Raw genomic sequence first — 26,642 nt, forward strand, 5'->3', positions numbered from 1 at the left:
TAGAGACGGGGTTTCTCCATGTTGGCCATGCTGGTCTCGAACTCCTGACCTCAGGTGATTCGCCCGCCTCAGCCTCCCAAAGTGTTGGGATTACAGGCGTGAGCCACCACATCTGGCTGAAATGAGAGTTTCTAAGAGGTAGTGCAGATGGGTAGAAGAGGAGGAGTTCCAGGACAGCTTCTTGTGAAATGCAGCATTCGGAAGCTGAGCAGAGGAGGGGTAGTCAGCAAAGGAGAACTTAGAAAGAGTAGCCAGTTATGTCGGAGGAGAATAGAAGTGTGGTGTCATGAAAGCTAGGAGGAGAAAGTGTTCCAAGAACTGTGTTGAACACTGTTGAGAGGTTGAGTAAGGTGACAGAGAAGCACCCATAGAGATCACTGGACTTGAATCATAGCCAGTTCATTAGAGGAGGCAGAAGTGTGATTGGAGAGGTCTGAGGAGCAGACAGGAGGGAAGGCAGGGGAGGCAGCTGCCTCAAAAAACTGATTCAAGAAGTTTTGTAGAAAAGAGGCAGTACTTACAGAGGACTGAGAGGTAAAGAAAGGGTTTTTTAATGATTTGCCTCACAAGAAGGATCTTGCAGAGAAAGAAATAGAAGATTAAGAAGAAAGGAAGGTTAATAGTAAGAGTGAAGTTTCTGAGAAGGTATGTGGGGACGAAATCATTGTCTAAGTGGAAGGGTTGTGTGTTTTTGTTTTGTTTTGAGACAGGGCCTTGCTCTGTCATCTAGGCTCGAGTGCACTGGCGTGATCACGGCTCACTGCAGTCTCAACCTCCTGGACTCAAGTGATCCTCCTGCCTTAGCCTTCTGAGTAGCTAGGGCTACAGACATGCACCACCATGCCCAGCTGATTTTTTTTTTTATTTTTGTAGAGATGGGTCTCGCTATATAGATAGGGGCTCGCCAATAGGTCGGTGATATTCTCGGCCAGGGTTCCGTAAATTACAGCCCAAGGGCCAGCTGGTCTCAAACTCCTTCCCTCAAGTGATCCTCCCACCTCAGCCTTGCAAAGTGCAGGGTTGTATTTTGATTCCTTTAAAAACACAGTACAGGCATGCTATCAATTTTAACAGAGAAAGAAGCGACTATACATATAGGTGTAGGTCGATTAGTAGATTTGGTAGCAGGAAGATAGAGTTCTCATCAGATTTATTTTCTCAGCTGAGGAGAGGAGGGAGCATAGGAGATTTGAGGAGACAAGACAAAGCATGAAATAGTTATTTTGGAGAGCAGACAATGAACATATAAAGGAAGTTTAATAGAATTTCCATAGTGCCCATTTGGGATTCATGGCCCTGAATTTAAAGTGAGACCATTTAGCACAATTTAGCATTTTCCTCCAGCAACATGCAGCCACTCAGGTGAGGCACGGAGTGGGTAGATGGTTGAATTTAATCTGGGTTGGCATTTTCCCAGGTAAGTGCAACAGAGGGAGAGAGGGACATAGGTGAAAGGGTATTTATAAGGAGAATAAATATAAATGATGGACTATGTAAGCAAAGCTGGGTAGGAAGGGAAAAGCCCATGGAAGCATAATGGATAATGAACAACTTGTTGCATGACAAGGTTGAAGAAATGCTGGAGCGAGAGTATCAGAAGTGACCTGGAAGAATATGAGGTAGTGGTGGTGAAATGGACACTTCAGAGGTGTGCAGCTTCTGGTGTTGACAAGACCTAGGACATGACCATGGACTGGGTGACTGAGGTGGGGTGACCATAAATTTGTGAAGAGAGGAGGCTGTGCTATTGGGTGAGTCATCTGCATTCTTTTGAAGTCACCTTGAATGGTACTGCAGTGGTAGAGAGGGAGATAGGGAGCCACTGATGATGAGGGATAGTGCCCAGGATACTAGAAGATTGCAGCAACAAGGAGCAGGGAGTCCGCTGGTTAAGCATGATTCCGTGAGCTTCAAGGACCAGGGTTTGTGAAGGATGAAGGAGGGGAAATGATTTGGCAGTGAGCTGAATGAATGGATGGCAGGATGGACAGATGGAAATGCAGGCTTTTATTAGGCAGCTTTCAGTGAAAGTTAAAAGTCTCTAACTGCTGGACTCAGTCCTACCCTTTAAAGCTCCATCTTTTTAAGGAACAGACACTGGCAAACCACCGCCTGCCCCGTCCAGCTCACTGCCTGTTTCTGTGCTTTCGAAACATAGCTGTGCCCATTCATCTGCACCACACCCATTTGTTTACACATTGTCTGACTGCTTTTGTGCTACAATGGCAGAGCTGAGTAGTTGTAACAGAGATAACCCCACAGTGAAAGCCTAAAATATTTATTATCTGGCCCTTAAAAGTTTGCTGACTCCTGATTTAGAACAAAAAGTTTGAGTCTCAAACTTCAGTGTGCGTCACAGCTGCCTGGGAGGGCTTGTGAAAATACAGATTGGCAGTACTCCATCCCCAGGGTTTCTGGTTCAGTGGGTCTGGGTTGGGGCATAAGAATATGCACTTCTAATAAGTTCGCAGGTGATCCCAACGCTGCTGGGAGAGGACTGCACTTGGAGAGCCATTGCTTTTGATAGTTAAGGTAGTGATAGATTCCTTCTTCCCTTAATCTTCTCTGAACCACCTACTTCAGCTGCCCATCGCTTGACCCCATTGCTTGACATGATTTGCTGGCTTGTCGTCATCCATTTTACACCTGGTGCCTGCAGATGGTAGTGATTCTTTGGCTGAGGCTTGATCAGCACCATATGCATTGGGACAGTTGCCGCTCCTGGCTCTGTGCTTCACTCTGAGCTTTGTATCTGGTCTTTCCCAGGTTATCTGGTAGGCTGGGCTTTCTCTGGGACTCACATGAAGCTGATGTGTTCGGGAGGGCAGCAGTAGGTAGAACTCACCTAAACCTCAGGGGGAGCGAGTGGCTAAACACTGTTGTTTGAAGAAGAATTTTTTCCCCTCGTGTATATCTGCTGTAAAGTGCTTGAGTGGTGTAGGGGTTCGTCTTGGCAGACTGAATTGGGGGTGCTAGCCAGCATGTGATCATAGGTGGGGTTTGGGAGTCTGACCCCATATGGTAGCAGTGTCAGTCTGTCGGCAGGTAAAAGCACACCTGGGAGGAAAACACGTCAGCGCTTAGCTGAAGTACGTCTTTTTCCCTGTCCTTCAGCAGAAGGACCTCTGAAGGGGTTTTTCTTTTTTCTTTTCTTTTCTTTTCTCTTCTTTTCATTCCCTCTTTCTGTCTCTCTCAGCTCTTTCTTTTCTTCCTTTCCTTTCCCTTCCTTTTCTTTTCTTTTCTTTTCTTTCTTTGTTTTTCTGAAGGATATTTCTAAAGTAGTATCTAGAAGATGCAGGGACAGTAACTCTTTCCAAGATTTGTCTTTGTTCTCCTGCTCCATGCCTAAGATTGCTTTATCTTTCTTTGATTTGTGTCCCAGCGGTGTAGCTCAGTGGTTACCATATCACCTAGCTGTGTCCTCTGGTGAAGTGGATGCACCCAGATGAGTTTACAAGTGGGCGTGTCCGTGGACCGCTTAGACCTGTCTCTCAGGTGTCGGATTTTGCCTGCCTCTGTTGGCACTCCTCACCCATCCAGGCTGGTGGCTCAGGGCACATGTGCCCTCAGGGCTCTGCCCTGCCCCTACCTGCTCCAGCTGTGCCCATGCTGTCCCTTTTTCCATCCTGACTTCTCTGATTGTGTCCTCTCATTGCCTTTTTTCTGTTTTTGTCTTGTTTCTCCTGCCTTCCCTTGTCCCCCATCAAGACATGACTCTTCAGCCCTCCGTGAGTTCTTGGCCTCTTGCCAAACATACCATATTGTGGGCAGCTGGTACCCTCTGACCATTTTACAGATCTGCTAATGAGCGAACACGAGAATTAGTGAGGCTTTGGGCTTTTAATTTGGAAGTCATGGTAGAGACAGCAAAAAGATGGCCATTGCCTTCAGTTTTTTTGATTAATAGTAGAGCTTGAAGTCGGCGGTGGTCTCCAGGAGCTGGAAGCTGTGAATTTTACACAAGGGAGAAGTATGTGACCAAGGCAGGTCACACTCAGGGTCAGAAACCGTGACTCCCAGCAGAGGGTCTCTGAGGACTCAGCTCTCACAGAAGATCAGGAGCAGAAGGGAACTTAAGTCTGCCTTGTCTATTGCCTCCAAAGCCTGGATTGGAGGGCAGGAGATGAGCCAGCAGGGCTATTTTTATTGAGATAAAAGTACATATCCATACACATCCATGGTTTGTCTCCCCTCTCTCTTGAGCTCCATTTTAACCTGTTTTGTTTGTTTAGTCTTTAAGGCAAGAGTTCATTTGAAGAAAGTGTCGTGTGGCTAAAGTAAAAATGGGAGTAGGGTGGGGGGGGAGGATCGCACTGGTATTGCCCAAATCCTCATCTTACAAATGGGAAAATAGAGGAACAGAGAGGAGAAAGCCCTTTTCTATATCCCAAGGCAGGACAAACAGGAAAGAAAGAAAAAAAAAATAATAATAATTTAGAGAAGGAGAGCTGGAGACAAAGTTCCTAAGAAAAGAAAAAAGTCTATAGTGATAGCGTCACAAGATGCATTACCTCAGGAGTCTATTTGAGAGATTGTGTCATGTCAGAAAAGTTCTAGGGACTGGAGCCTCTTTCCTTGGTAAGAGGATGAGAACGAAACACCAGCCCCTCAGTCTGACTCCTGGAAAAAAGAACCTCAGGCCGATGAGCAATAACTCCAACAATGTCATTTCCCTGGCCGTGCTGAGCCCCACAGGAAATCTCAGAGTTTGTCATCACGACAAGGGCCCACAAGAATGTCGCTGCACCCAGAGCTTTGTGGTGTGATGCCACTAGAGACTTTACTGGTGAAAGCATTCTGAGGGAAGTTGCTCGGCAAGACAGAAAGATGCTGTAGTGAGGACAGCAGATGCCCTCCCAGGACTGCTGGTAGTAAGTGTGGTTTTCAAATGTCGCTCCTAGCAGCCCTGAGGCTGACATCAGATAGAGCAGTTCCTCAAGGATTTCAGAGTCCAGGACATGGGAAATTGGGGTGGTTTGTTTTTTAGTTTTGCAAGTTGACCTGATATAAAGCATAAAGGCCTGTTAGGGCCTGTTCTGTTTGTGGAAGCAAGGCCAGATCCAAAGCCTTCATTGGGATCTGTGACATTTGAGTTTTATTATTTATTTATTTTATTATAAATCAATAATTTGTAATTGTATAAATTTATGGGGTAAAAGTATTATGATTTATAAATATAATGTGGGCTGGGTACAGTAGTTCACACCTGTAATCCCAGCACTTTGGGAGGCTGAGGCAGGCGAATCATTTGAGGTCAGGAGTTCAAGACCAGCCTGGCCAACATGGTAAAACCCCCGTCTCTACTAAAGATACAAAAATTAGCTGGGCGTGGTGGTGCTCACCTGTAATCCTAAGCTACTTGGGAGGCTGAGATGGGAGAATTGCTTAAACCCGGGAGGTGGAGTTTGCAGTGAGCCTAGATCATGCCACTGTACTCTACTTTGGGCAACAGAGCAAGACCCTGTTTCAGAAAAATAAATAGAAATAAATATAATGTAGAATAATTAAATCAAGCTAGTTAACATATTCATTACCTCAAATACTTGACATTGTTTGTAGTGATAGGTTGGAGTTTTAAATCTGTGTATATCCAGGGGCAGGGGTGATAGGGCAATGCCGAAAGCCGAAAACCACCTTGAAGGAAAATGGTCAGTTTCTGCCTTTGCTTCCTCTGGTGGGTGTTTCTTGATTATTCAGGTTGGAAGGGAAAACTGAAAAGTGTGTGTACATCAGTAAGGCTTCATTTCCCACACTAAAGCACTTTATTCAACAAGCATCGAGTTCCTATTATGTACCAGCCATTCTTCTAGACAGCAGGACTGTATCAGGTGACAGAACGAAGTCCTGCCCTTGTGGACTTTTCCTTCTCATAGGGAAGCCAGACAGTTTCTGCTTCCCGTGGTGGAAAGAGATCTGGAGAAGAGTCAAGGTGAGGAGAATAGGGAGTATTGGGCAGCATGTACTCAAGAAGGCCTGGCATATAAGGTGACATTTGAGAAAGGCCCGAAGGAAGTGAGGGGATGACTAATGTGAATATCTGGTGAAGAGAACTTCTACATGGAGAGCATAGCAAAGGGCAAAGGCCAGGCAGGAACATACCTGGTGGATTGGAGGAGCAGCACGGGAAGCCCGTGTGGCTGGAGCTGAAGGAGTGACGGGGAAGAGTTGTTGGAGATGAGGTCGGAGACTTAGCATGGCTTCTTGGAAGCTGAAAAGTACTATGGTGTGAGGAGTTGTTTCTCCCTAAAGTCTTTGTTGAAATCCTAACTCCTGAGGTGATGGTGTTAGGAGGTGTGGCCATTTGGGAGGTGAGGAGGTCATGAGGGCAGAGCCCTTTAAATGGGGTTTGTACCCTTACCCAAGGGCACAGCACCGCACTGGAAATGAAGGATGCCCCTGCTGTGTTGTGCATAGGGTTTGTTTGCCCCCTGGCAGGTCTCTTATTGAAATTTGGTACCCCAGAACCCCCCCCCCCGCGCAAAAAAAATTTGATCCCCATTGTTGAAGGTGGGGCCTGGTGGGAGATGTTTGGATTGTGGGGGCGGGTTTCTTGTGTATGGCCTGGTGCCATTCTCATGGGAGTGAGTGAGTTCTCATGCTTAGTTTCTTCAGTGACTGGCTGTTGAAAAGAGCCTGGCACCTCCTCTCTCTCGTTTCCTCTCTGGCCACATGATTTCTGCACAGGCGGCTCCCCTTCGCCTTCCACCACGAGTGCAAGCAGCCAGAGACCCTCCCCAGAAGCAGATGCTGCACCATGCTTGTATAGCCCGCAGAACTGTGGGCCAAATAAACCTCTTTTCTTCATAAATTACCCAGCCTCAGGTATTCCTTTAGAGCAACACAAACAGACAAAGACACCCCTGGAGACAGAGGCCTCCCAAGGTTCTTCTGTACTCACAGGACCAATCCTGCCATGCCTCTGACCACACTGAATTGCAGAGGCCTGGGTAACTGCCCTTAAAACTTTATAAGCTAGGGTCATACTTATCCCCAAATAATTATGGTAGAACTGACGTGTGGTGGCATCCCTCATTTCAGGTATTGCGGTTTTCTACTTGCCACGAATTGGTGGCTTCAAACAACAGAAATGTATTCTCTCACAGTCCTGAAGGCCAGGAGCCCAACAAATGCAAGGGCTGCAGGGCATGCTCCCTCTGAAGGGTGGAGGGGAGAGTCCGCCCTCACATATTCCAGCTTCTGGTGGCTGCCCACAGTGCCTGGCATTCCTTTGCTGGCAGTTGCGTTACCCCGTCCCCACCTCGGTCAGCACAGGGTTCTCCCTCTGCTTGTGTCCCTGTCTTCACAGCGCCTTGTTTGGACGCTAATGATTGGATTCAGGGCCCACCCTAATGTAATATGATCTCATCTTAATTTAGTTACATCTGCAAAGATTGTCTTTCCAAATTACCAGAGATTAGAACTTCAGCATCTCTTTTTGTCAAATTCAGTTCAACCCACAACAGGTGCCTTGTTCTGGGTTTGACTTTGATGAGAGTCTTTCTGGGCTTAAATATGCTTGGGGACTGAGACAGGAATTATTGAAATACAGTTAGAAAGGTCCACTATGTTAGGGATTTTTTTTTTTTAAAAGACATGTCTATTACATTTATTTAAACTAATTAAAAATTTAAAGATGAAGGCAGCACCGCAGCACATGTCTCTAAGGCAAGAGGGTTACTTGAGCCCAGGAGTTTGAGGCCAGCCTGGGCAACATGACCCCATCTCTAGAAACAAAATAAAAATACAGATAGATACGTTAATTTGCATCATTGTTTGGAAACTTGAAGACTTTAGGATATGCAGTGGTAAAATTCATGAAAGTGTTAGAAGACAGAAATTTTACAGAAGAAGGAATTTTTAAAGCTGAGAGGTACAGCCTGAGTTTGGCTGGGGAGCCTGGGTGGGAGGGCAGAAGAGCTCTTGCTGATGTTCCAAGTTTATGGTTTTCAGCAAGTTGGCAGAGATTGAATGCAACAGACCAGAGTCCCTGGGCCCTGGCTGACTTTTGTAGGGGGAGAAGCAGGCTTATTCCAGTTACCTTTCCCCGCATTCACATAGGTTCCACAGGGTGCCCAGGTGGTGTATGGCACTGAGCTGTTGCTCCCCTCTGTGTGACACCCAGTGAACATATATTCTTTAGTGTGTGTCAGGGCTTACTAGTATTTGCCTTTTTTTCAGCTCACCACAGTTAAAGTCTAAGTTTATTGGCGTGGCACGGTGGCTCATGCCTGTAATCCCAACACTTTGGGAGGCCGAGGCAGGCAGATCACGAGGTCAGGAGTTTGAGACCTGCTTGGCTAACATAGTGAAACCCCATCTCTACTAAAAATACAAAAAATTAGCTGGCGTGGTGGTGTGTGCCTGTAATCCCAGCTACTTGGGAGGCTGAGTTGAGGCAGGAGAATCGTGTGAACCTGGGAGGTGGAGGTTGCAGTGAGCCGAGATGGCGCCATTGCACTCCAGCCTGGGCAACAGTGTGAGATTCTGTCTCAAAAAGACTTGTTTATCAAAGGAAGTTTAAGTTCCCACTCTGATATCACAGTGATAGGACTGTATTTGGCTTAGCAATGTAATTAAAATTCCTTAGCAACAGTATACATTTGCAGGCATTGAATTGAATTGTTATCACGGTCACCATGAGTTGGAGTTTTGCTCTTGTTGCCCAGGCTGGAGTGCGATGGCACGGTCTTGGCTCACTGCAGTCTCTGCCTCCCGGGTTCAAGTGATTTTCCTGCCTCAGCCCCCGAGTAACTGGGATTATGGGTGCCCACCACCACACCCGTCTAATTTTTTGTGGAGACAGGATTTTGCCATGTTGGCCAAACTGGTCTCAAACTCCTGGCCTCAGGTGATCTGCCTGCCTTGGCCTCCCAAACTGCTGAGATTATAGGCGTGAGCCACTGTGTCTGGTCACCATGAGTTTTTATGGAGCTCCTGTTGTGTCGCAAGGAATTGTGTGCAACTTAGACATGTGGGAGATGAGTAAAGAGGGTTCTTTCTAGCATTAAGGGAATTTGAAGCAAGGAGAGGACAGACAGGAATCAGAGGTTCACGGAAGAACTGATAAAGATTTGTGTATGCCACATTTGGCTTCTGTAGGAGGAAGCCTCTATATGTATCATTTAATAAATAGCTAGGCGCGGTGACTTACGCCTGTAATGCCAGCACTTTGGGAGACCGAGGAGGGAGGATTGCTTGGGTCCAGGAGTTTGAGATCAGCCTGGGCAATACAAAAAATAAAAAATTTAAGTTTCTCATTTCTAAAAAAAAAAAAAAAGCCAGGCGTGGTGGTGCACACCTGTAGTCCCAGTGTACCTAGAGTCCCAGCTACTTGGGCTGAGGTGGGAGGTAGAGGCTACAGTGAGTCGTAATTGCACCATTGCACTCTGAGCTGAGACCTTGTCTCAAAAATAAATAAAACATACAAACAAACAACTAACTAATTGGACGGAGAGCTCACCTGTCCTCTGCCCTAACCTCTCCATGCTTCCCTGAGTCCTGTGGGCACTTTAGTGGGTGGAACAGAATCAACAGGTGCTTGGGTGAAGGGGGTTGAGGTGAGAGAAGGGCCTGGGCTGCCTGGTGACTGCATTACTGGTTCCAGTGTGGCTCAGTCACATGTGCCTTGGGAGGTGATAATTTTGAGTATTCCTTTAGGACATGAATAATACTCCTCAAAAAGGGAGGCTTCATTTCATGTCTGTTAACTGGGAATACAGCCACAACTATGTCTTCAGGGCAAGGTCCAGTGGTAAAACCACCATACTTCTGGGGTGAGCACAGGGCAAATAATGTACAGACATCATTTCCTTTGACTAATCTTTGTAATCCTGGCTCCTGAAAGTAGTGAAAGTTCTTTGTCTAAGCCATGATTTTTAATTTAGGACCCAGATGGGGTAGAAGGTAAGCCTCCAAAAGGTCTGCTTACCTCAGTGTGTCAGTGTCCTGGATTCCTGGCAGGCAGCAGTCTCATTAGAAAAGCAGATTGCCTCCTGACTCACCCCCTCAGTGCAATGCGAGACAGCCCCACAGCCCTCACAGCAGCCCATATTCCTGCTGGACAGGGCAGAGCATGCACCATCCATTTTATAGCTGCAGTGGCTACAGACGCCTGGCCCAGGCCATGGAAAACCTTGAGAGGAGATAGTCTGTTACGGACAGGAGCTTTGTCCTGGAATTTCCTGGTCTTTGTCTGTCTGGGATAACTTCGTGTACCGAGACGCCTGTTTTTAGAGTCTCCTTCCTTCTGGGGGAAGAGTGCTACTGCCTATCTTCCACAGAGCACTTTTGCTTCCTGTACCAAAGCCATCTCCTCCCTGTTGCCTGCCCATGATCACCCATGGTTCGGAGGTGGGGAGAGCACTGTGGGCAGGTGTGTGTACCTGGCTCACAGTATGCTCCTGGAAGACACCCGTCACAAAGGAAAAGCCATAACCATTGGACGACCAGCCCGACCCATTCACTCTGGTCCTAACCTTTGTCTCTCATATTGCAGCAGAAAAAGTCCTACCTGGAGCGGAGCGTTAAGGAAGCTGAGGACAACATCCGGGAGATGCTGATGGCACGAAGGGCCCAGTAGGGAGCCTCTCGGGGAAGCTCTTCCTCCTGCCCCTCCCATTCCTGGTGGGGGCAGAGGAGTCTCTGCAGGGAAACTTCAGCTTCTCTTCTGCCCGGATGGACACTTTATCTGGATGACCTAGCAACGTCACATTTTCTGCATCACCCTGAGCCCCATTTGCTCCCAAGCCCTGGAGTTTTTACCCTGACTTTGCCTGCCACCTCTGCCCAGGACACTCTTCTCTCTCCGGGTGTGTGATGAACTCCCAGGAGAGGGAAGATGGGAGCCAGGGCAAGATAGGAAGCTCTGCCTGGGCTTTCCACTAGGCATGCCAGCCAGACCAATAAAAAGCGTCTGTCCCACTCTGCTAAGCCTGCTTTTCTTCAGCAGAGGGATGGAACAGAGGGCGAGAGAGGCAGTGGCCATCTCCACCTCAGCTCCTGCTCCCTCTGCATCAGAGCCCTTCCTTTCTTGGGGCATGGGCTCTTGCCCTCTTCTCTTTTCCCTTCCTGTACCTTTGACTAACCCCTCAGCTTCCGGGCCTGCATGTAGTAGACAGAAGAGGAAGAAAGAACAGACGTTCACAGCTGAATCTCAGTGAACAGAACAGCAGTCCCTGGATGGCAGTCTGCCTAAAGATTCCTTTCCCTGCCTTCTCCCATACATTCCAAAAGGAAGTTTGACAGTCAGCAGCACCTCCAAGACTGTCTCCTTTTGGCCAATATCATAAGATGGACGCTGTAATCCTGAGGCCTCTTAGAGGCTGAGGGGCAATGGTGTGCTCCAGCTGGCTCATCCCAGCCCAGGTGGGCCAGTTATTCAATTTTCAAGAATTTTGTTGCAAGCCAGTTGTTAAACACAGCCATTATAATTATGTAAATTGCAAATTATGTTAAAAACAAGGACAATAAATATTCAAAATGCATCCCTAATTATATTACTACATTTGACCATGATCTGTGCTCTATCTGTGCACTGGCTGTGATCTGTGAGGTTGGCTCTGTTGGCCCAGCTCCAATGAGTGTGATTTGTGAGGTTGGCCCAGCTCCAGTCAGTGACATCACATTGGTAACTTGAAATCAGCCATGGCATGGTGGGAACATGTACACCACAGAAATAAGACATAGGACATGCTACAAAACATGGCTGGTTTTCTTTTTTCTTTTTTCTTAAAGAGAGCACTGGTAAACATTTATCAGCACATCCACTGCTTCGGAGGGAAGGCAGAGTCAACAGGGAGCTGTCAGCTGCAGCTGGCTGGGCCGGGGCAGGCCAGCTGATGGAGGAAAATCAGACTTGCTGCTATGGCAGCCCGGCGCCACCCTGTGGCCAAAGATGAGATGAGTGGCACGGCTGACTAATTGGGGAGAGGGGTGGGAGGGGACAGCCAGAAGGGAAAAACCTCGGCCTGTAATCCCAGCACTTTAGTAGGCCGAGGCGGGCAGATCAGCTGAGGTTGGGAGTTCACAACCAGTTTGACCAACATGGAGAAACCCCGTCTCTACTAAAAATACAAAATTAGCTGGGCCTGGTGGTGCATGCCTGTAATCCTAGCTACTCGGGAGACTGAGGCAGGAGAACTGCTTGAACCCAGGAGGGGAGGTTGTGGGCAGCTGAGATCGCACCATTGCACTCCAGCCTGGGCAACAAGAGCAAAACTCCATCTCAAAAAAAAAAAAAAAGGAAAACCTCAGACCTCTTGTCTGGCCTCATGTAACTGTAGGTTCCTGGGTTTCCAGAGAGCAGGCCTGGAAGCCACTCCAGGGGCAGCCCCTGGTTACCAAAAGGCCCTTTCCTAGGCTCTGGGTAAAGGTAGGTGCAAGTTGTGGTTGCAAACGCTCCTCTCTCAGCCTATCTCTGAGTGGGACTAGGGGGAGAGTAGCTGGGCTAGGAGCCTATGACCTGGCTAGAGGACACCTGGCCTCAGAACTGGCCTTCCTTGTAGCACCCACACTGTTTGCATCACCACCAGAATAAAAAGGTAGATTGGCTGCTGGTCATATATTGGATGGTGGCCACCAGTTGAGATACCCACATTTTATAAGCCTTAGCGAGCAGATGAGTAGTTAGACATGGTAACAGAGTCCAGGAGACAAGCACAGACTCCAGGTAGCGTAGCTTAGACCTGGAATCATTTAGAAAGACAGTTGAGCTTTGGACAAATTTATTGAAACATACAGGCTGTTAGCAGATAAATCATTCCATGGTATGTTACATTTGGCCACTACCTTGAATGTATAATTTAAAAATTATAAATTTTTCACAACTAAGCCTTTGGCCAAAAAAATTATTTAGCACATCTTTAAAGATCAATAAGAAATGGATTTTGGACATTAAAAAGATCAAGTCACTGAATTAAACAGTAGCAACCCCCACTAATCTAGAATCCCATAGTGCTGAAGGTAGAGGTGTCTGTGCAAAGCTAGTCACTTGTTACAGCAATCAGAAGAGACGGGGGCAGGCACACCTGTCAGAGGTGGCAGCAGAGCTGGCATGACAGGACGGCTAGGCTGGTCAGGTGAGCATGTCCCAGAGACAGCAGCAACAGAGAGCAGTCCAGCAGGCTGTGAGGCAGGTGGATGGTCCCAGCTCATCTCTTCTTTGGTCTTCTACCACATACACTGGAGGGAGATGAGGGAAGAGGGTGAGAATGGACTGGTGCAAACCCCAGGCCCTGTAAAGTTAGCCTCCCAGGACCACAGGAAGGCTACAGCAGGGGGAAGCTATTGAGCAGACTGGCGAAACCATGCTCCTGCCATTGCTGCTGCTGAATGGAAGGAGGGTGGCTCAGCTCAGGTGCTTTCTCCCTCCTGCCACTCCAGACCCAGGATGCCCTCACCCTCACAGGGACAAGTACTAGAGAACTTGCAGAATGGCCGCATGTCAAGGCAACCAGAGTTGGCCAACCCTACTTTGTAAACCAGGTAGCATGTCGTCCCCCCGCAGGGGAACTGGGGGTCATTTCTTGAGATACAGCTGACCCATCACCCAAGAGTAACAGAGGAAAGGGAATTAAAATCTTTTAAAAGGGGGCTTTAAACACTCAAAGAATTATAAAGGGAATTAAAATCTCCTTTTAAAAGGGGGCTTTAAACACTCAAAGAATTACCAAGAGCCCTGGTTTTTCATTCCTGGGCAATACACAATTTCAGAATGTGCCCCCAACCTCTATACCTTGACATAAATGATGAAAGAAGGCAGGGATGAAAACCTGGCTGAGTGGGTGGGTGGCTGGAGCCTGTGTGGTGTCTTCCTGAGCCTAACATGCTCACTTTTCCTCCAAATGTAGTTGGAAACCTGAGCCCTGTCATGGCTAAGTGGTGTATCAAGAGATCTGAGTGCTAAACAAATCCATAGGTCAAGAAAGACCCCAACTACCCACTACTTGTCAGCTGATGTGCGGCATTAGCTTCTCTTCCCGTAAGAACATATTTTAAATGGCTGCTAGTCAATCTGTGGCCACTTAAAATCTCAAAACAACCACTGTCATCAAATTCATAAGCAGTAAGCATTTCACTTTTCCAAAGTTCAGGAATGCATGAATCTTATCAATTAAACCAGTTCTTTGGGGGTTTTCTTTCAGTTTTCTTGTTTTGTATGTTTTCAGACCCCTCTCTTGGCAGCACCTCTCCCTGGAGCCTGGTGTCATCGCTATTACAGAGCATACTGAGTGGGTTGGTAGGGAGATTTTCCAGGTCCTCCCATTGTATCAGCTGCCCTCTGCACGGACATGTTCCTTTTCCTTCTTCTGTGGCACAGGTTTAATCCCAGTCTACTTTCATTTGGCCCCACTCAGCAGCACAGGTCTGGGTTTAGATGCCTTTCACCAGGAAAGCCTGCTCAGAAGGAGAGGATGAATGGCTCATTTATTCCGAGTCCTCCTAAGGTCAAGTACCTGATTTTGTCTTCACAGCAACTTTGAGGTAGATACTACCATCATTCCCACTTCACAGGCAAGGAATTCGAGGCTTAGAGAGGTTAGGTCTCTCGTTCAAGCACACGCGATAAGGCAGAGGCAAGGGCAGGATCCGAACCCAGGCCTTTATGTTTATGGCTCTAAAGCCTCTGGCAAGCCAGGCTTGCTCAGGCCCAACTGGGATAGAAAAGGGATCAGAAAGAGAACAGAGGTGACTGGGCTACAACAAAGTCCTCTCTAACATCCAGTCAGAGCCTACCCCACCCACTAAAGCCTGGTCACCCCAGGCCCTGGGGTCACTGCAGCAGGAAAGCCCCAGGCAGAGTGTCCCTTCCATCTGCCTGGATGGCCTGCCCACCCCAGGATCCTGCATGGGCAGCTCTGGACAGGGAAATGAATACAATGGTGCAAATCCACTTGAATAACCCCTTCCCTGTGCTCTCCCTGTCACAGGATTGGCTCGCCTGCCCCTGGGACAGAAAGCACCCTGCCAGCTCTAGAAATAGCCTGCTTGATTCATGTGCAGGCCATCCCTGGGCTTCAGGCCAGAAACTCAGCTGGAGGCTGGCTGCAGTGGGATGGGCCCCACAGGCTCTCTGAAGTTACCATTTATTGAGGTATTCACGAGTGCCAGGCCCTGTGCTGAGGGCTTTCTGGACATGGGGCCACTCAGTCTTCATGACCGCCATATGGGGCGCGGGCATCAGGACATCAGTCAGTCTCCTCACTGCTTCCCCTTCTCCCCAGCCTCCAGGGACAGGGCTGAGGTGGTGGTCATGCCTTTCTCACCTGTCCGAGTCCCTGAACCTTAGGCAGCTTACCTGGGGAAACAAAAATGTCCTAGTCTTGCTTGCTCCACCTTTTTCCTCCAGTTTAATCAGGTTCGTCCTTGCCAGGGCTTTCACATAACATACTTGGAAACGTGGGGAACTAGGGACTTTGAACTCGTTACTCCCAGGCAGTGCTGACAGAGGTTAGAAACAGCAGCAACAAAACGGAGGACTTCAAACCAGAGGGCTGTGATAGCCATGACAGGGGCGTTGAGTGCCCACACATACCTTAGAAACCCGAGTCACTTATTTCCTGGAGCACCAAGTTTCCCAAAAGCCTTAGGACCTTTTCACCTTAGGTGAGAACAGAATCTCTGCTTCTGGGCTGTTGGGAGGATGGGCAATGGGAAGTAGTGCGGGTCTGGAGGTGGGAGTGACCTGCGTTTTCCTTGCTTCAGTCACCCAAAGCAGGGATGACTAGCGCAGGAGAAACCCCTAAGGTAGGCCTCACAGTTCTTCAGAGCACCTGCGGTGGGGCCCAGAAATTTTACAACTGCATCTTCTAGATGCAGGGTCCAGGGTACTGCATCTCCAGAGGGTGCACTGAGCTGCACAGCCTAGTCTCTGCCCCAGGATCCCCACCCACCCGACAGGCTCACTGTTCCTGGCCTTCTGCTCTGCTACCATCCCTGTCGCTCCCCCACTTCCCAATGGGGAACTCTGCCTGAGAACTCATGCACTATCCTGGCTGGCACCCCATGCTGCCTGGGTCCTGGGCCACTCAGTACTTGAAGCTCAGGGCCCCCTGTGCACTAAGGCTTAGCTGGCAGTGCGAGTCACCCAGCAGGAGCTGTGGCAGAAGTGGCCCCAACCCAGGTGTTCCACACCCAGAGACAGGCCATCCTGGCAACTGCCTCCTCTACAGCCAAGCAGAAGACAAAAAGCGGGCAGAACTATGGTTACGTAAGATGTTAAACCGTTTACAGAAACTACCATCTCGGCAACTCTTCTCTCAACTTCTGTAAATGGAATGCTATTTAAAAATATAAACCTTTTTAAAAAGAAGGATAAAAGGGAGAGGGGTCAAAAGAGCAATGTGGGGGCTGGGATGGTAACAGGCACCACCTTTCCAGGCGCATTGGTAGCAGTCAGTGCTCAACCTGGGAAGAGGTTCTGGTGCCCACTGTGGCTGCTCAGATTGAGCTGCTTCTTGGAGATGAAGTGCCCCCCTGTGGCCAGTCTAGGGACCGGGGCTGGGTTCCAGCTTCTGACAGGGGCCGGTCTTAAGGATTGTTTTCCTTCCATCAGCATCAGGGCCAAAAGGCTCATTCCCCATTCGCTATCTAGTGTCTCAGATCACCCTATTCAACCGGCCCCAGGGAAGAAGGGACTATTCCCAGAGGACTACAGGTGGAGTGGGGGTCAGGTCCAGGGACCCTACACTGGCTTGCCTCTCTTGCCCGCAGTCAGCCCTTTGAACCAAACCTCAGTATTCTCAGCCCCAGTCTGATGTGGGGCCTGCAGAGGGGCAGGCACCCAGAGCTTTGCCACATGGATGCAAACACAGTGTGGGGTGGGGAACGTGCAGGGAGAGGTGCGTGAGCACACAGATGTGGCCTAGGAGCCCAGGCTAGGTCAGAAAGGCCCAGGAAGCCCTGGGTCTCAGGTGCACAGCAGCTTTGGGAAGAGTTGAGCAGCTTCTAGCAGGGGCACCTCCCACCTTCTTGCCTTCAAGCTGGAAGCAGAAAAGATAGATGGACGATGCCAGGCCTGTCCACCAAACTCTGGGGCCTTCTCCAGGGCCACCAGTGCCCACTGCAACTTTGGCCACCAGACACACCAACCAGTAGTTCCCTTGGTCCCAGGATCTAGGACTACTGTATTGTACAGTCCCAGAGGTGACATTCACATGGGCTACTCAGAAACCTGGTTCTGGATAGGCAATGGGCAAGTGGGGCTCCAGTTCCCATAGAGATCAGGGCAGGGATGACCTGCAGGAAATGTGAGTACAGGCCTTCTCAGGTGAAGGCTCCAATTCTCAGTCAGCCCCATTCTGGCACCTGAAACCTCCACCTGTATGGCTCGGACTTTGTAAATGATTAATCGAGTGCCTTGACCTGGTAATTGAGCCTTATTAGGTCCTTCTTGTTTTTGCAAGTGTCTGTACCAGTCCCAACCAAAGAGAGCTAGGCAGGAAAGGCAAACAGAAAGACCGGAGCCTCCCAGAGGGTTCTGATGCCCGCAGCCTTCTTGCTCCAGGAGTGAGGAGGCAGCACCATGGCCCCTTACGGTCCAGACCAGTGATGGGCACACAGGGCTGGCCCTCAACTGCTAAGACAACTACAGACACCACACCTTCCAAGAAGTGCCACCAGGGGATATGATGGTTTTGCCAGGGTCAGGAGGACCTGTAGTCTGCTCAACTGCCCTTGCCCCACATTGGGCATCTAGACCGACAGAAGGAGGCCAACCAGCCTTCCGGGAGGTTCCAGAGGATCCACAGTAGCCCTTTTACTACTCAGATGCAGAGGTAGGAAGGGAGGGGGAAATCTTTAAGCATTTTCCAAATAAGTAAAAACCTCAGCCATGAGACGGCTCCTGCAGCGGGGGGAAGAGAGAGAGAGAGAGAGAGAGAGAGAGAGAGAGAGAGAGAGAGAGACAGGAGTCAACTTGCTATGGCTTCAGTTCAGCTTTCCTTGGATGTGCAAGTGCAGTGGCATCATTTACTACCCAGCACAAAGAGGCTACACTGATAAGAACAAAATGTCCTAAAGGCAATGCCACTGTGCCTCTGTTCAAGGCCAGTAAGCACCAGGTCTGTGTGCTGAGTGGGAGAGTGATAGGGTGAAGGATGACCAGGAACAGCAGAGGGACCAGCCCAGCTTCTGTCCTTCCAGGGAATATCTGGGTAGAGGCAATCAAGGGTCTGTAGTTTTCATCGGATTCTTTGAAGGGTAAGATAGGATTAGGAACCTCTTCCACTTTCCGCTTCTAAAGGGAGGTGGATATGTAGCTGACAGAATCAGCACAGCCTTGGCCCAGGCTCCACAGCAGCAGCTGCCTTTGCCTCCTAAGCTCAGAGCCTTCCCTGGGCCTCCCAAGCCTCTCTTCCTACCCTACTCCTCCTGCCTCCTTTTCCTGAAGCTTCAGCTCTGGCCTGGCTTTTCTGTGAAGCTGAGTCCCAAGATACCCACTCCAAGGTGAAGCAGACCAGGAGCTGGCCAGCCAACTCACCCACCAACCTGTGCCTCAGCTTACTGCAGCCCAACCCAACAAGCATTCAGGCTGCCATTGCTCTCTGGACAGGTGTGGGCGTTTACATGGATTGGTCTGGAAAGGGTGAGGGTTCGCCGAGCTGTGGATGGGTCCTTGCTTGTAGGTCTTCAGAAGTACATTTGCCACTATCCTGAAGTGGCATCCTGGGAGGGAGGCTGCCCCTGGACAAAACCAAGCAGCTATCCCAGGGCCAAGACCAAGCCCTCCCAGAAGCTGATGAAGCCTAAGGGACCCCAGGTGAATGAGTCATCTCATTCACTCCCAATCAGTCCTGTGAACAGTAGACCCAATAACACAATTTTTGGATAAACAACAAAAACCATCTACTAGATCTGGACAAGCTGGGCCAGCCTGACAAGGCTGCAACTGCCAGCACCCCCTGTGGTCTCATCCTTGGGCAACAGCTGCTAGCGCCACTAGGACAGGGTTGACCGTAGATACTGAAACAATTGAGAACTTCTCAGATGCCAGGACTACAGTCAGAACTACCTTGGGGACCACCTTGGCCAGTCATTTTTTGGTAAGAAGAGGATGCTGAGCTCAAAGAAGGGAAATAACTTGACTGAGGTCACACAGTGAATTAGAGGCAGGTCCTGGCCTGTCACTGCACACTCTTGCCTTCTGGCCCAGTGCTCACTGCACAAGATCAAGCTCACTTCAAATCAGACAGCATCTTGGCTGCATGTGACCTGAAATGTGGCTATGCATCAAGGGAATGAAAGGCCTCCCTATTCTCTGTGCCCTAGTTCTCCTTCTCAATCCAAGATCTGTGTGTTAGGTTCAGATCTAGATCTCTCCTTGTTCAGAGTGTCCCAAGGAGAGTCAGGGCCCATCACCTCAGAACGACCTGGTCCAACAGTCAATTGAGATACGGAGTGAATTCTGTCCACAGTCACAATATCAGAGTGAAAGGTCCCTCAGCCTCCATCCGCCACACCTCCACCTTCCACATGAGGGTGCGGGAGGAGTGGCTGCTGAGGAGCCTGAGCAAGGCGTGTGTGAGGGAACACCCGGGTGCATGTCAGCCTCCCTCATGTGTAACTCAATTCCAGTGCTGGACGCTGACAATTCCCGGGCAAGTGGCTGGAGATCCAGAAGTGCTTGGTATTTTCCAGTAAAGACCATGTTACTCTACAAGAAGGTTATCACCCCATTTAAATAAAATAGAGAAAATAAGAGCTTTTAAGAAACTATGAGCAACAAAAGAAGAGGTTAAAACCAGGGCCCATTTTCCCCATGTCCCTGCCACCAACTTGGGAGTTGGGCAGATCTGAGCCGAGATCCTGGCTCTGTTCTTCCAGAGCTGGATGATTTCAAGTAAGACACTTGATCTCTCTGAGCCTCTGCTTCCTCTTCTACAGGATGGGAAGGAAGACAGAGTTGTACAGCTACTGCCTTAGATAACACAGGAAAATGATGTAATGAGAACACAGTTAATATCATTAAGACAGGTCAAAAACACAAGCTCTCAATTTACAGAGAGGAAAGTTTCATCGTGGGGTTTCTTAAATAGTGAGCTCATATAGTACATTTCAAATGCTATTTTTCATAATTTTCTAGGCCATTGTCTATGTTTACAGCACTGCTAAAGAACCGAGGTGCCTGCCGTACTGGCGCAGCGCGTACATTCCTGTTTGCTGGTCCAGGTGCATGTACAAAGCTTGGTTTTGCAAAACATCATGCAGTGAGCAATCCAAGCCACAAGACTGCAGGGATGCGCACATCCACGGAAATGCCACAAGGTGACTGTGGGGCTTGACAGCTTGTTGTGGACAGGATGGGTTCTACCCAGGTGAGTTTATAAAAGATGAAAGATGTACAAATAATTTAAGTCAGACTTAAGTAATTCACTTTATTTTTGTAAACCTGAGGAGAAAACCAAGAACTTCTTATACTGGTGAGAGAAGGAAATAAAAAAGGGAATCTCAAATAGTTTACGGGGGCAATGTCCTCTTTTCTGTTACACAAGACTTTAGTAAGCCATCTTCCACACCCTGAGGGGAAGACAAGCCTTAGAAACAAACTGTTTTGTATTTGGCTTAGAGTAGAGAGCAGTTTTACTTTGATCTTGACGCCAGCCAGGAGATTTGGTGGGGGACTGAAGGGCAGTAATGGGGAAGAGTACTCGGGACAGGATGAGTACATAAGCAGTTCTTCAGCACCCGCTCTTCTGCTAGAGTCTTGTAATGCCACTGCCTCAGATAGACCAAAGGACCATGGTGTGAGCTGGGGAAGATGTCACTGTCAAGATCAAAGGGGAGGAAGGGGTTGACAAGTATGAAAAGCCCCAAAATACACTTGAGAAGAGGCTAAAATGTTTTTCTGGGCCGGGTGTGGTGGCTCACGCCTGTAATCCCAGCACTTTGGGAGGCTGAGGTGGGCGGATCACCTGAGGTCAGGAGTTCAAGACTAGCCTGGCCAACATGGCGAAACCCCATCTCTACTGAAAAGTACAAAAATTAGCCAGGCGTGGTGGCGGGCGGCTGTAATCCCAGCTACTTAGGAGGCTGAGGCAGGAAAATCGCTTGAACCCAGGAGGTGGAGGTTGCAGTGAGCCAAGATCGTGCCACTGCACTCCTGCCTGAACAAGAGCTAGACTCCATCTAAGAAAGAAAGAAAGAGAGAGAGAGAGAGAGAGAGAGAGAGAGAGAGAGAGAGAGAGAGAGAGAGAGAAAGAAAGAAAGAAAGAAAGAAAGAAAGAAAGAAAGAAAGAAAGAAAGAAAGAAAGAAAGAAAGAAAAGAAAGAAAATTATGAATGAGGCTGTTATACCAGGCAGAAGAAATTAAGGAAAATCTAGAGAGAAAAACCTAATCACGCCTAGTACATGACGGTTCTATAACCTTGTGATGACGGTGTAAAGACCTCGAGGGAGGGAGGATTTTCCAATTGTGGCAAACAGTGTGTGATCTTGCTCATGACCTGCTTGGAAGTGAGGCACAAGAAGACCACGATTGTGAATGATGGTGGCTGACCTGACTCAGAGCATAACCCGGCCCACAAGTCCCTCAACATACTGGCCATCTTGTAATGGCTGTTCCTTTGCCCAATTTAATGAATAGTATACCTCATTTACTGCCAACTTCCAAAGACACCAATGTAATCATACACTAGGGGCTTTAACTGTAGAATAATTACAACCCAGCAAATGAATGAGCAGGCTGCCTGCCATCATTAAAGGTTATGGCACGTAAGGGTGAGCAACCAATCCCACTTAAATACCCATTAGACCCCACAATGATCTATAGATTTGATGCAATTTCAATAAAAATCCCAACAGGACTTTTTAATAAACAAATTCTAAAATTTATGGAAAGGAAAGATAACTAAAATGACTAAAACAAGATTTAACATAAAGCTATAGTAGTCAAGATAACCGGTTAATGGTATTGGCAAACAGATACATAGATCAAAGGAATTGAATGAAGAAGACAATAATGGACCCACATGAACAGGGCTAACTGGTTTGACACATAAGCAAAGGCAATTCATTGGAGAAAGCATTTTGAAAAATATTGGTATGGTATGCAAAACATCTCACAAAAACCCTCAGCCATTTTAAACCTCACATTTTATACAAAAACTAACCCCAAATGGATTATAGATCTCAATGAAAAACATGTAACTATAAAATATTTTGAAAAAAACATAGAAAAGCATCTTCATGACCTGGGGTTAGGCAAAGAGTCCTTAGACTGACACCAAAAGCGTGATAAAATGAAATAAAAAATTGATAAACTGAACTTCATCACAAGGAAAACTTTTGCTCCATGGAAGACACTGTTAAGGGGATGAAAAGACAGGCTACAGATGTAGAGAAAATATGTACAAATCACAGCCAACAGAGGACTTGTATCTAAAATATATAACAACTCTCAAAAGTCCACAGTAAGAAAACCACTCAATTTGAAAGTGGATAAAAGACTTGAAAAAACACTTCACCAAAGAGGATATACAGAGAGCAAATATGCACATGACTTCATCACTATTAGGAAAACACAAATTAAAACCACAATGAGATTGCCACTACATACAATCAGAATGGCTAAAATAAAAATTGCTGACAATGTCAAGTACTGGCAAAAATGCAGAGCCACCAGAACTCTCATTCATTACTGATAGGAACACACGATGCCAAAGTCACTTTGGAAAAGAGTAGCAGTTTCTTAAGCCTATCATATGATCCAGAAATTCCACTCCTGGGTATTCAGCTTAGAGAAATGAAAACTTATGTTCACACAAAAACCTGAACATCAATGTTTATAACAGATGGATTCATAATCACCCAGAAGTAGAAACAACCCAAATGGTCCTTCAACAGGTGAATGAATAACTGTGGTACCTCTAATACAACGGAATACTTTTCAGCAATAAAGTATCCACGGATCCTCATAGAATATACCAGCAGTTAATACAATGATTTTGCTCACAAGGCAGTATCCCAGAATGACATTCCAGGGCAAAACCTAACCATCCCAAATCTCCTGTGGCCAAATGCACTGCAAAATCCCAAAGACCGGGGGTTTTCAAATGTATTCCTCAGGCCCCTGAGCTTTCATAAAAAGTAGGGGGTGGTTCCTCCTTGCCTCAACCACAGCAATTCTATAGTATCTATTTTCCAGACTGGAGTTGCATGTAGAGTTTCCTTTCAAAAGATGTATATTAGCAAAATCTGTGATGGTAGTTATGAAAGATCTAGACTGTTGCTACTATTCAGAAGGACCTCCCCAGGGCATGGATGGTCATCTGTTTGGTTATCTATGTGCTGGACCCTCTAGCAGCTACTGCAGAGGACATAGTCTAGCAGCTACTGCAGAGGACATAGTCTTTTTGAGGAACAATGTCTCCTCTGTTCAGGCTCAAAGCTGAGTGACATTAGCCTGACTCCCTTACTTGGTGTCTAACCTTTTTGGAATTCAATGTTTTGTTAGCATGCTTCTGTCCAGTTTAGCGGGGGCTCCTGGCCTTCCTGCCTCCACTAGTTCTTTGCACCTGTGAGCTCACCTGTTCCATGCTTACACAAATGTCTGCTTTTCTCCAGGCCTGAGGAGCCCTGTCTTCTAGTTCCAAGCAGTCTTGTCTTTCCTTCTGTTGATTTCCTTCACAGAACAAGAACTGGAGAAAAGTCCATGCCCTCAGTAAAAACAGTGTGGATACTTTTGCATTCTCACCTTACCTAATCTCTCAGCAACATTTGATGTTGCTGATCACTCCTCTCTTCCCAATATATCTTCACTCAGCTCTCAGGACATCCCATTCTCCTAGCTTTCTCTCTCTGACTCCTTTGCAGATCCATCCAGAATTCCTTACAGCTCAGCCCTACACTGCTATCTTTCCTTTTCCCTCCATATTTCCATCCAAGTTGATCTTACTCACGGCCACAGTTTCAATGATCAACATGCCAAGGCTCTCCACATTAACATCTCTAGCCCAACCTCTCCTCCAAGCTTCAGGTTTATATACAGTTGCTTACCTGACATCTCCACTTGAATGTCTCATAGATACTTTGAAACCTCAGACTAACCCAGTATGTTCCCCCTCTCAACCAAACATGATTCCTTTCTCTTGTTCCCAACCCCATAAACATCACCACCAGGCATCCAGTTCCAGTCAGAAATCCAGAATCATCCCTGACTCTTACCTTCTTCCTCAATGTCCATATCCAATCCATCACCAAGTCCTGTTGATTTTACTTCTCAATATCTCAAATGCATTCATTTCTCTCCATAATTACCATGTGTACCTGTGCCCCACTCCAAATCACTCTCCACACAGAAGCCAAAGGAATCTCTTACAAATGCAAATGTGATATCATCCCTTTGCTTAATATCCTTCAACAGCTTCCCATTATTCACAAGACAAACACAAAAATCCTTAACTTGGGCTATGAGCTCCCATCTTGCTCCTGCCTGTTTCTCATCTGCTCTTAATGTCCCCTTGCTGTCTATGACACCAATTTCCTTCTCCACTTTATCAAATGAGTCACCATCTTTCCTGCCATTGGGCCTTGGCACCTGCTGTTCCTACACTTTTACCTACTGACATCTATATATCTTTCAGATCTTAGCTCACTTTACCGCCTTGGGGGAGCCTTCTTGGACTGTGCCAGGTTCTTCCCCTTTTATATGTTTTGATGGCATTACATCTCTTCTCTTCACAGGGAAGTATGATGTCAGTTATTATCTGTGGGTTTATTTAATGTCTGGTTCCCTCCCTGGAGTATAAGCCCTGCAAAAGCAGGGACTGGGCGTTCGTTCTGTGTGGTCTGTCACCTGGCACTCTGGAGCTACGTTTACGGAATGCATGATTGTCTCTGTAGAACCCCGGTGGTTTCCCTGGAGCATACACAGGACAGACTGAAGAACTGCTCCCCTCACAGCTGAACTGCCCCCAAGGTAATGGTGTGATAAAGATGGGCTAAAATTTTCTAATGTGTGATCCCAATGGAATGAATAAATTATTTCCACCAAGTAATAAATGTAACATTTTAAAGAAGTAATCTATTCACAGTAACATTAAAATTATAATATACCTAGGGAAAAAAATCTAATTTTAAAAACCAATAAGGATATGTGAGAGCTATATGAAGAAAATTATAAGACTTAAAGGACATAAAAAGAAGACAAAAATAAATTGAGAGATTCCTTGTTCACGGTGGGAAGACAATATTATAAATATGTCAACTCTTTCACCAATTACTTGATAAATTACATGCTGTTCCAATCAAAGCTAAATGTGGTTTTCTGTAGAAACTAACACACATTCTAAAATGTAGATGAAAGAGTAAAAGGCCAAGAAAGCCAAGAAAATTATGAAAAAGAGTAAGGGGTATGTGTTTATGCATGTGCTGGTGGAAGGAGGGTACACATCACACCAGATTCCTGATTCTAGCTAATATTCTAATTCGTATATGGGAACTTGGTATATGACAAATCTCATCTCAAATTAATAGGGAAAGGATTGAAACTGTGCCCCAAAGATTAAAGACACCAATCTCTAACAGAGGTTACAAGATGGCAGACAAGAAACAACATGCTGAAACACTAAAACGCCTCTGCTTATGAGGCAAAAGAACTGGCTGAAATCTGTTAGAACCAATATGGCCAGCTGGAGTTTGGAGAGAATGAGCCTGCTGATGTCACAGCCCGAATTTTCACTGCATGTTTTATACTAACCCCTCCCCTGAATTTGCACATAGGATCCATGAGGTAGCATGAAGAGATTATTGTACATGCCCCAGGACTTTCCAAACCTCTTCTTTCCTTCCACCAACCACCTCTCATCCTGGAATCCACCCCTCTAACCTTTTCTAATAAAATTACTGCCTTAAAGCCAGGACAGGGAGACAGATTTGAGCTGGAATCCTGTCTCCTTGTTAATCAACATATAATAAAAGCATTTATTTTCTCAAAAACCCAGTGTCATGGAATTGGCTTCTAGCACATCAGGCAGTGAGCCCCTTTTGCTTGGTAACAGTATGATCTAATTAATACATGGAGCTGGAACTACCAAGATGGAAAAACAAAACTAGAATCTTATCCTATACCATGATAAAAAAATAAATTCAGGGCCAGGCGCGGTGGCTCATGCCTGTAATCCCAGCACTTTGGGAGGCTGAAGTGGATGGATCACCTGAGGTCAGGAGTTCAAGACCATCCTGGCCAACATGCCGAAACCCCTGTCTCTACTAAAAATACAAAAATTAACTGGGCTTGGTGGTGTATGCCTGTAGTTCCAGCTACTTGGGAGGCTGAGGCAAGGGAATCGCTTGAACCCAGGAGGCAGAGGCTGCAGTGAGCCGAGATCATGCCACTGCACTCCAGCTTGGGTGACAGAGCAAGACCTCGTTTCAAAAAATAAAATAAAAATACAAAATTAGCCAGGTGTGGTGGTACATGCCTGTAATCCCAGCTATTTGGGAGGCTGAGGCAGGAGAATTGCTTGAACCAGGGAGGCAGAGGTTGCAGTGAGCCAAGATCATGCCATTGCACTCCAGCCTGGGCAACAAGAGCGAAACTCCGTCTCAAAAAAAAAAAAAGTCAGGTGGACTAATGATTACATCTGAAACATTTTTAGAAGAAAATGTAGACTTATCTTTATGAGCTTGGAATAGAAAATGAGTTT

At 47.2% G+C, this 26,642-nt stretch overlaps 2 protein-coding genes across 14 annotated transcripts in view; one reads left to right on the plus strand and one right to left on the minus strand.

Moving 5' to 3' along the window:
* The window catches only part of PFDN1 (prefoldin subunit 1), a 65,178-nt gene extending 53,685 nt beyond the window's left edge, over positions 1-11,493 (plus strand). Inside the window, exon 4 of the mRNA XM_017873908.1 lies at positions 10,496-11,493. Coding sequence (XP_017729397.1) covers positions 10,496-10,579 — 84 coding nt within the window. The 3' untranslated portion in view covers positions 10,580-11,493. The remainder of the gene's footprint in view (positions 1-10,495) is intronic.
* A 1,212-nt stretch (positions 11,494-12,705) lies between these two features.
* The window catches only part of CYSTM1 (cysteine rich transmembrane module containing 1), a 75,122-nt gene continuing 61,185 nt past the window's right edge, over positions 12,706-26,642 (minus strand). For all 13 annotated transcript variants that reach the window (XR_001885997.1, XR_001885995.1, XR_001885996.1 and 10 more), the window contains one exon: positions 12,706-13,179. Coding sequence is in view for 5 of the 13 variants with exons in the window: in XM_017873910.1 (XP_017729399.1) it covers positions 13,073-13,179 (107 nt within the window). In the remaining 8 variants the exon portion in view is untranslated. The remainder of the gene's footprint in view (positions 13,180-26,642) is intronic.

This window comes from Rhinopithecus bieti, unplaced genomic scaffold (assembly GCF_001698545.2).
Source record: "Rhinopithecus bieti isolate Rb0 unplaced genomic scaffold, ASM169854v2 scaffold_8674, whole genome shotgun sequence".
Classification (NCBI taxonomy): Eukaryota; Metazoa; Chordata; class Mammalia; order Primates; family Cercopithecidae; genus Rhinopithecus; species Rhinopithecus bieti.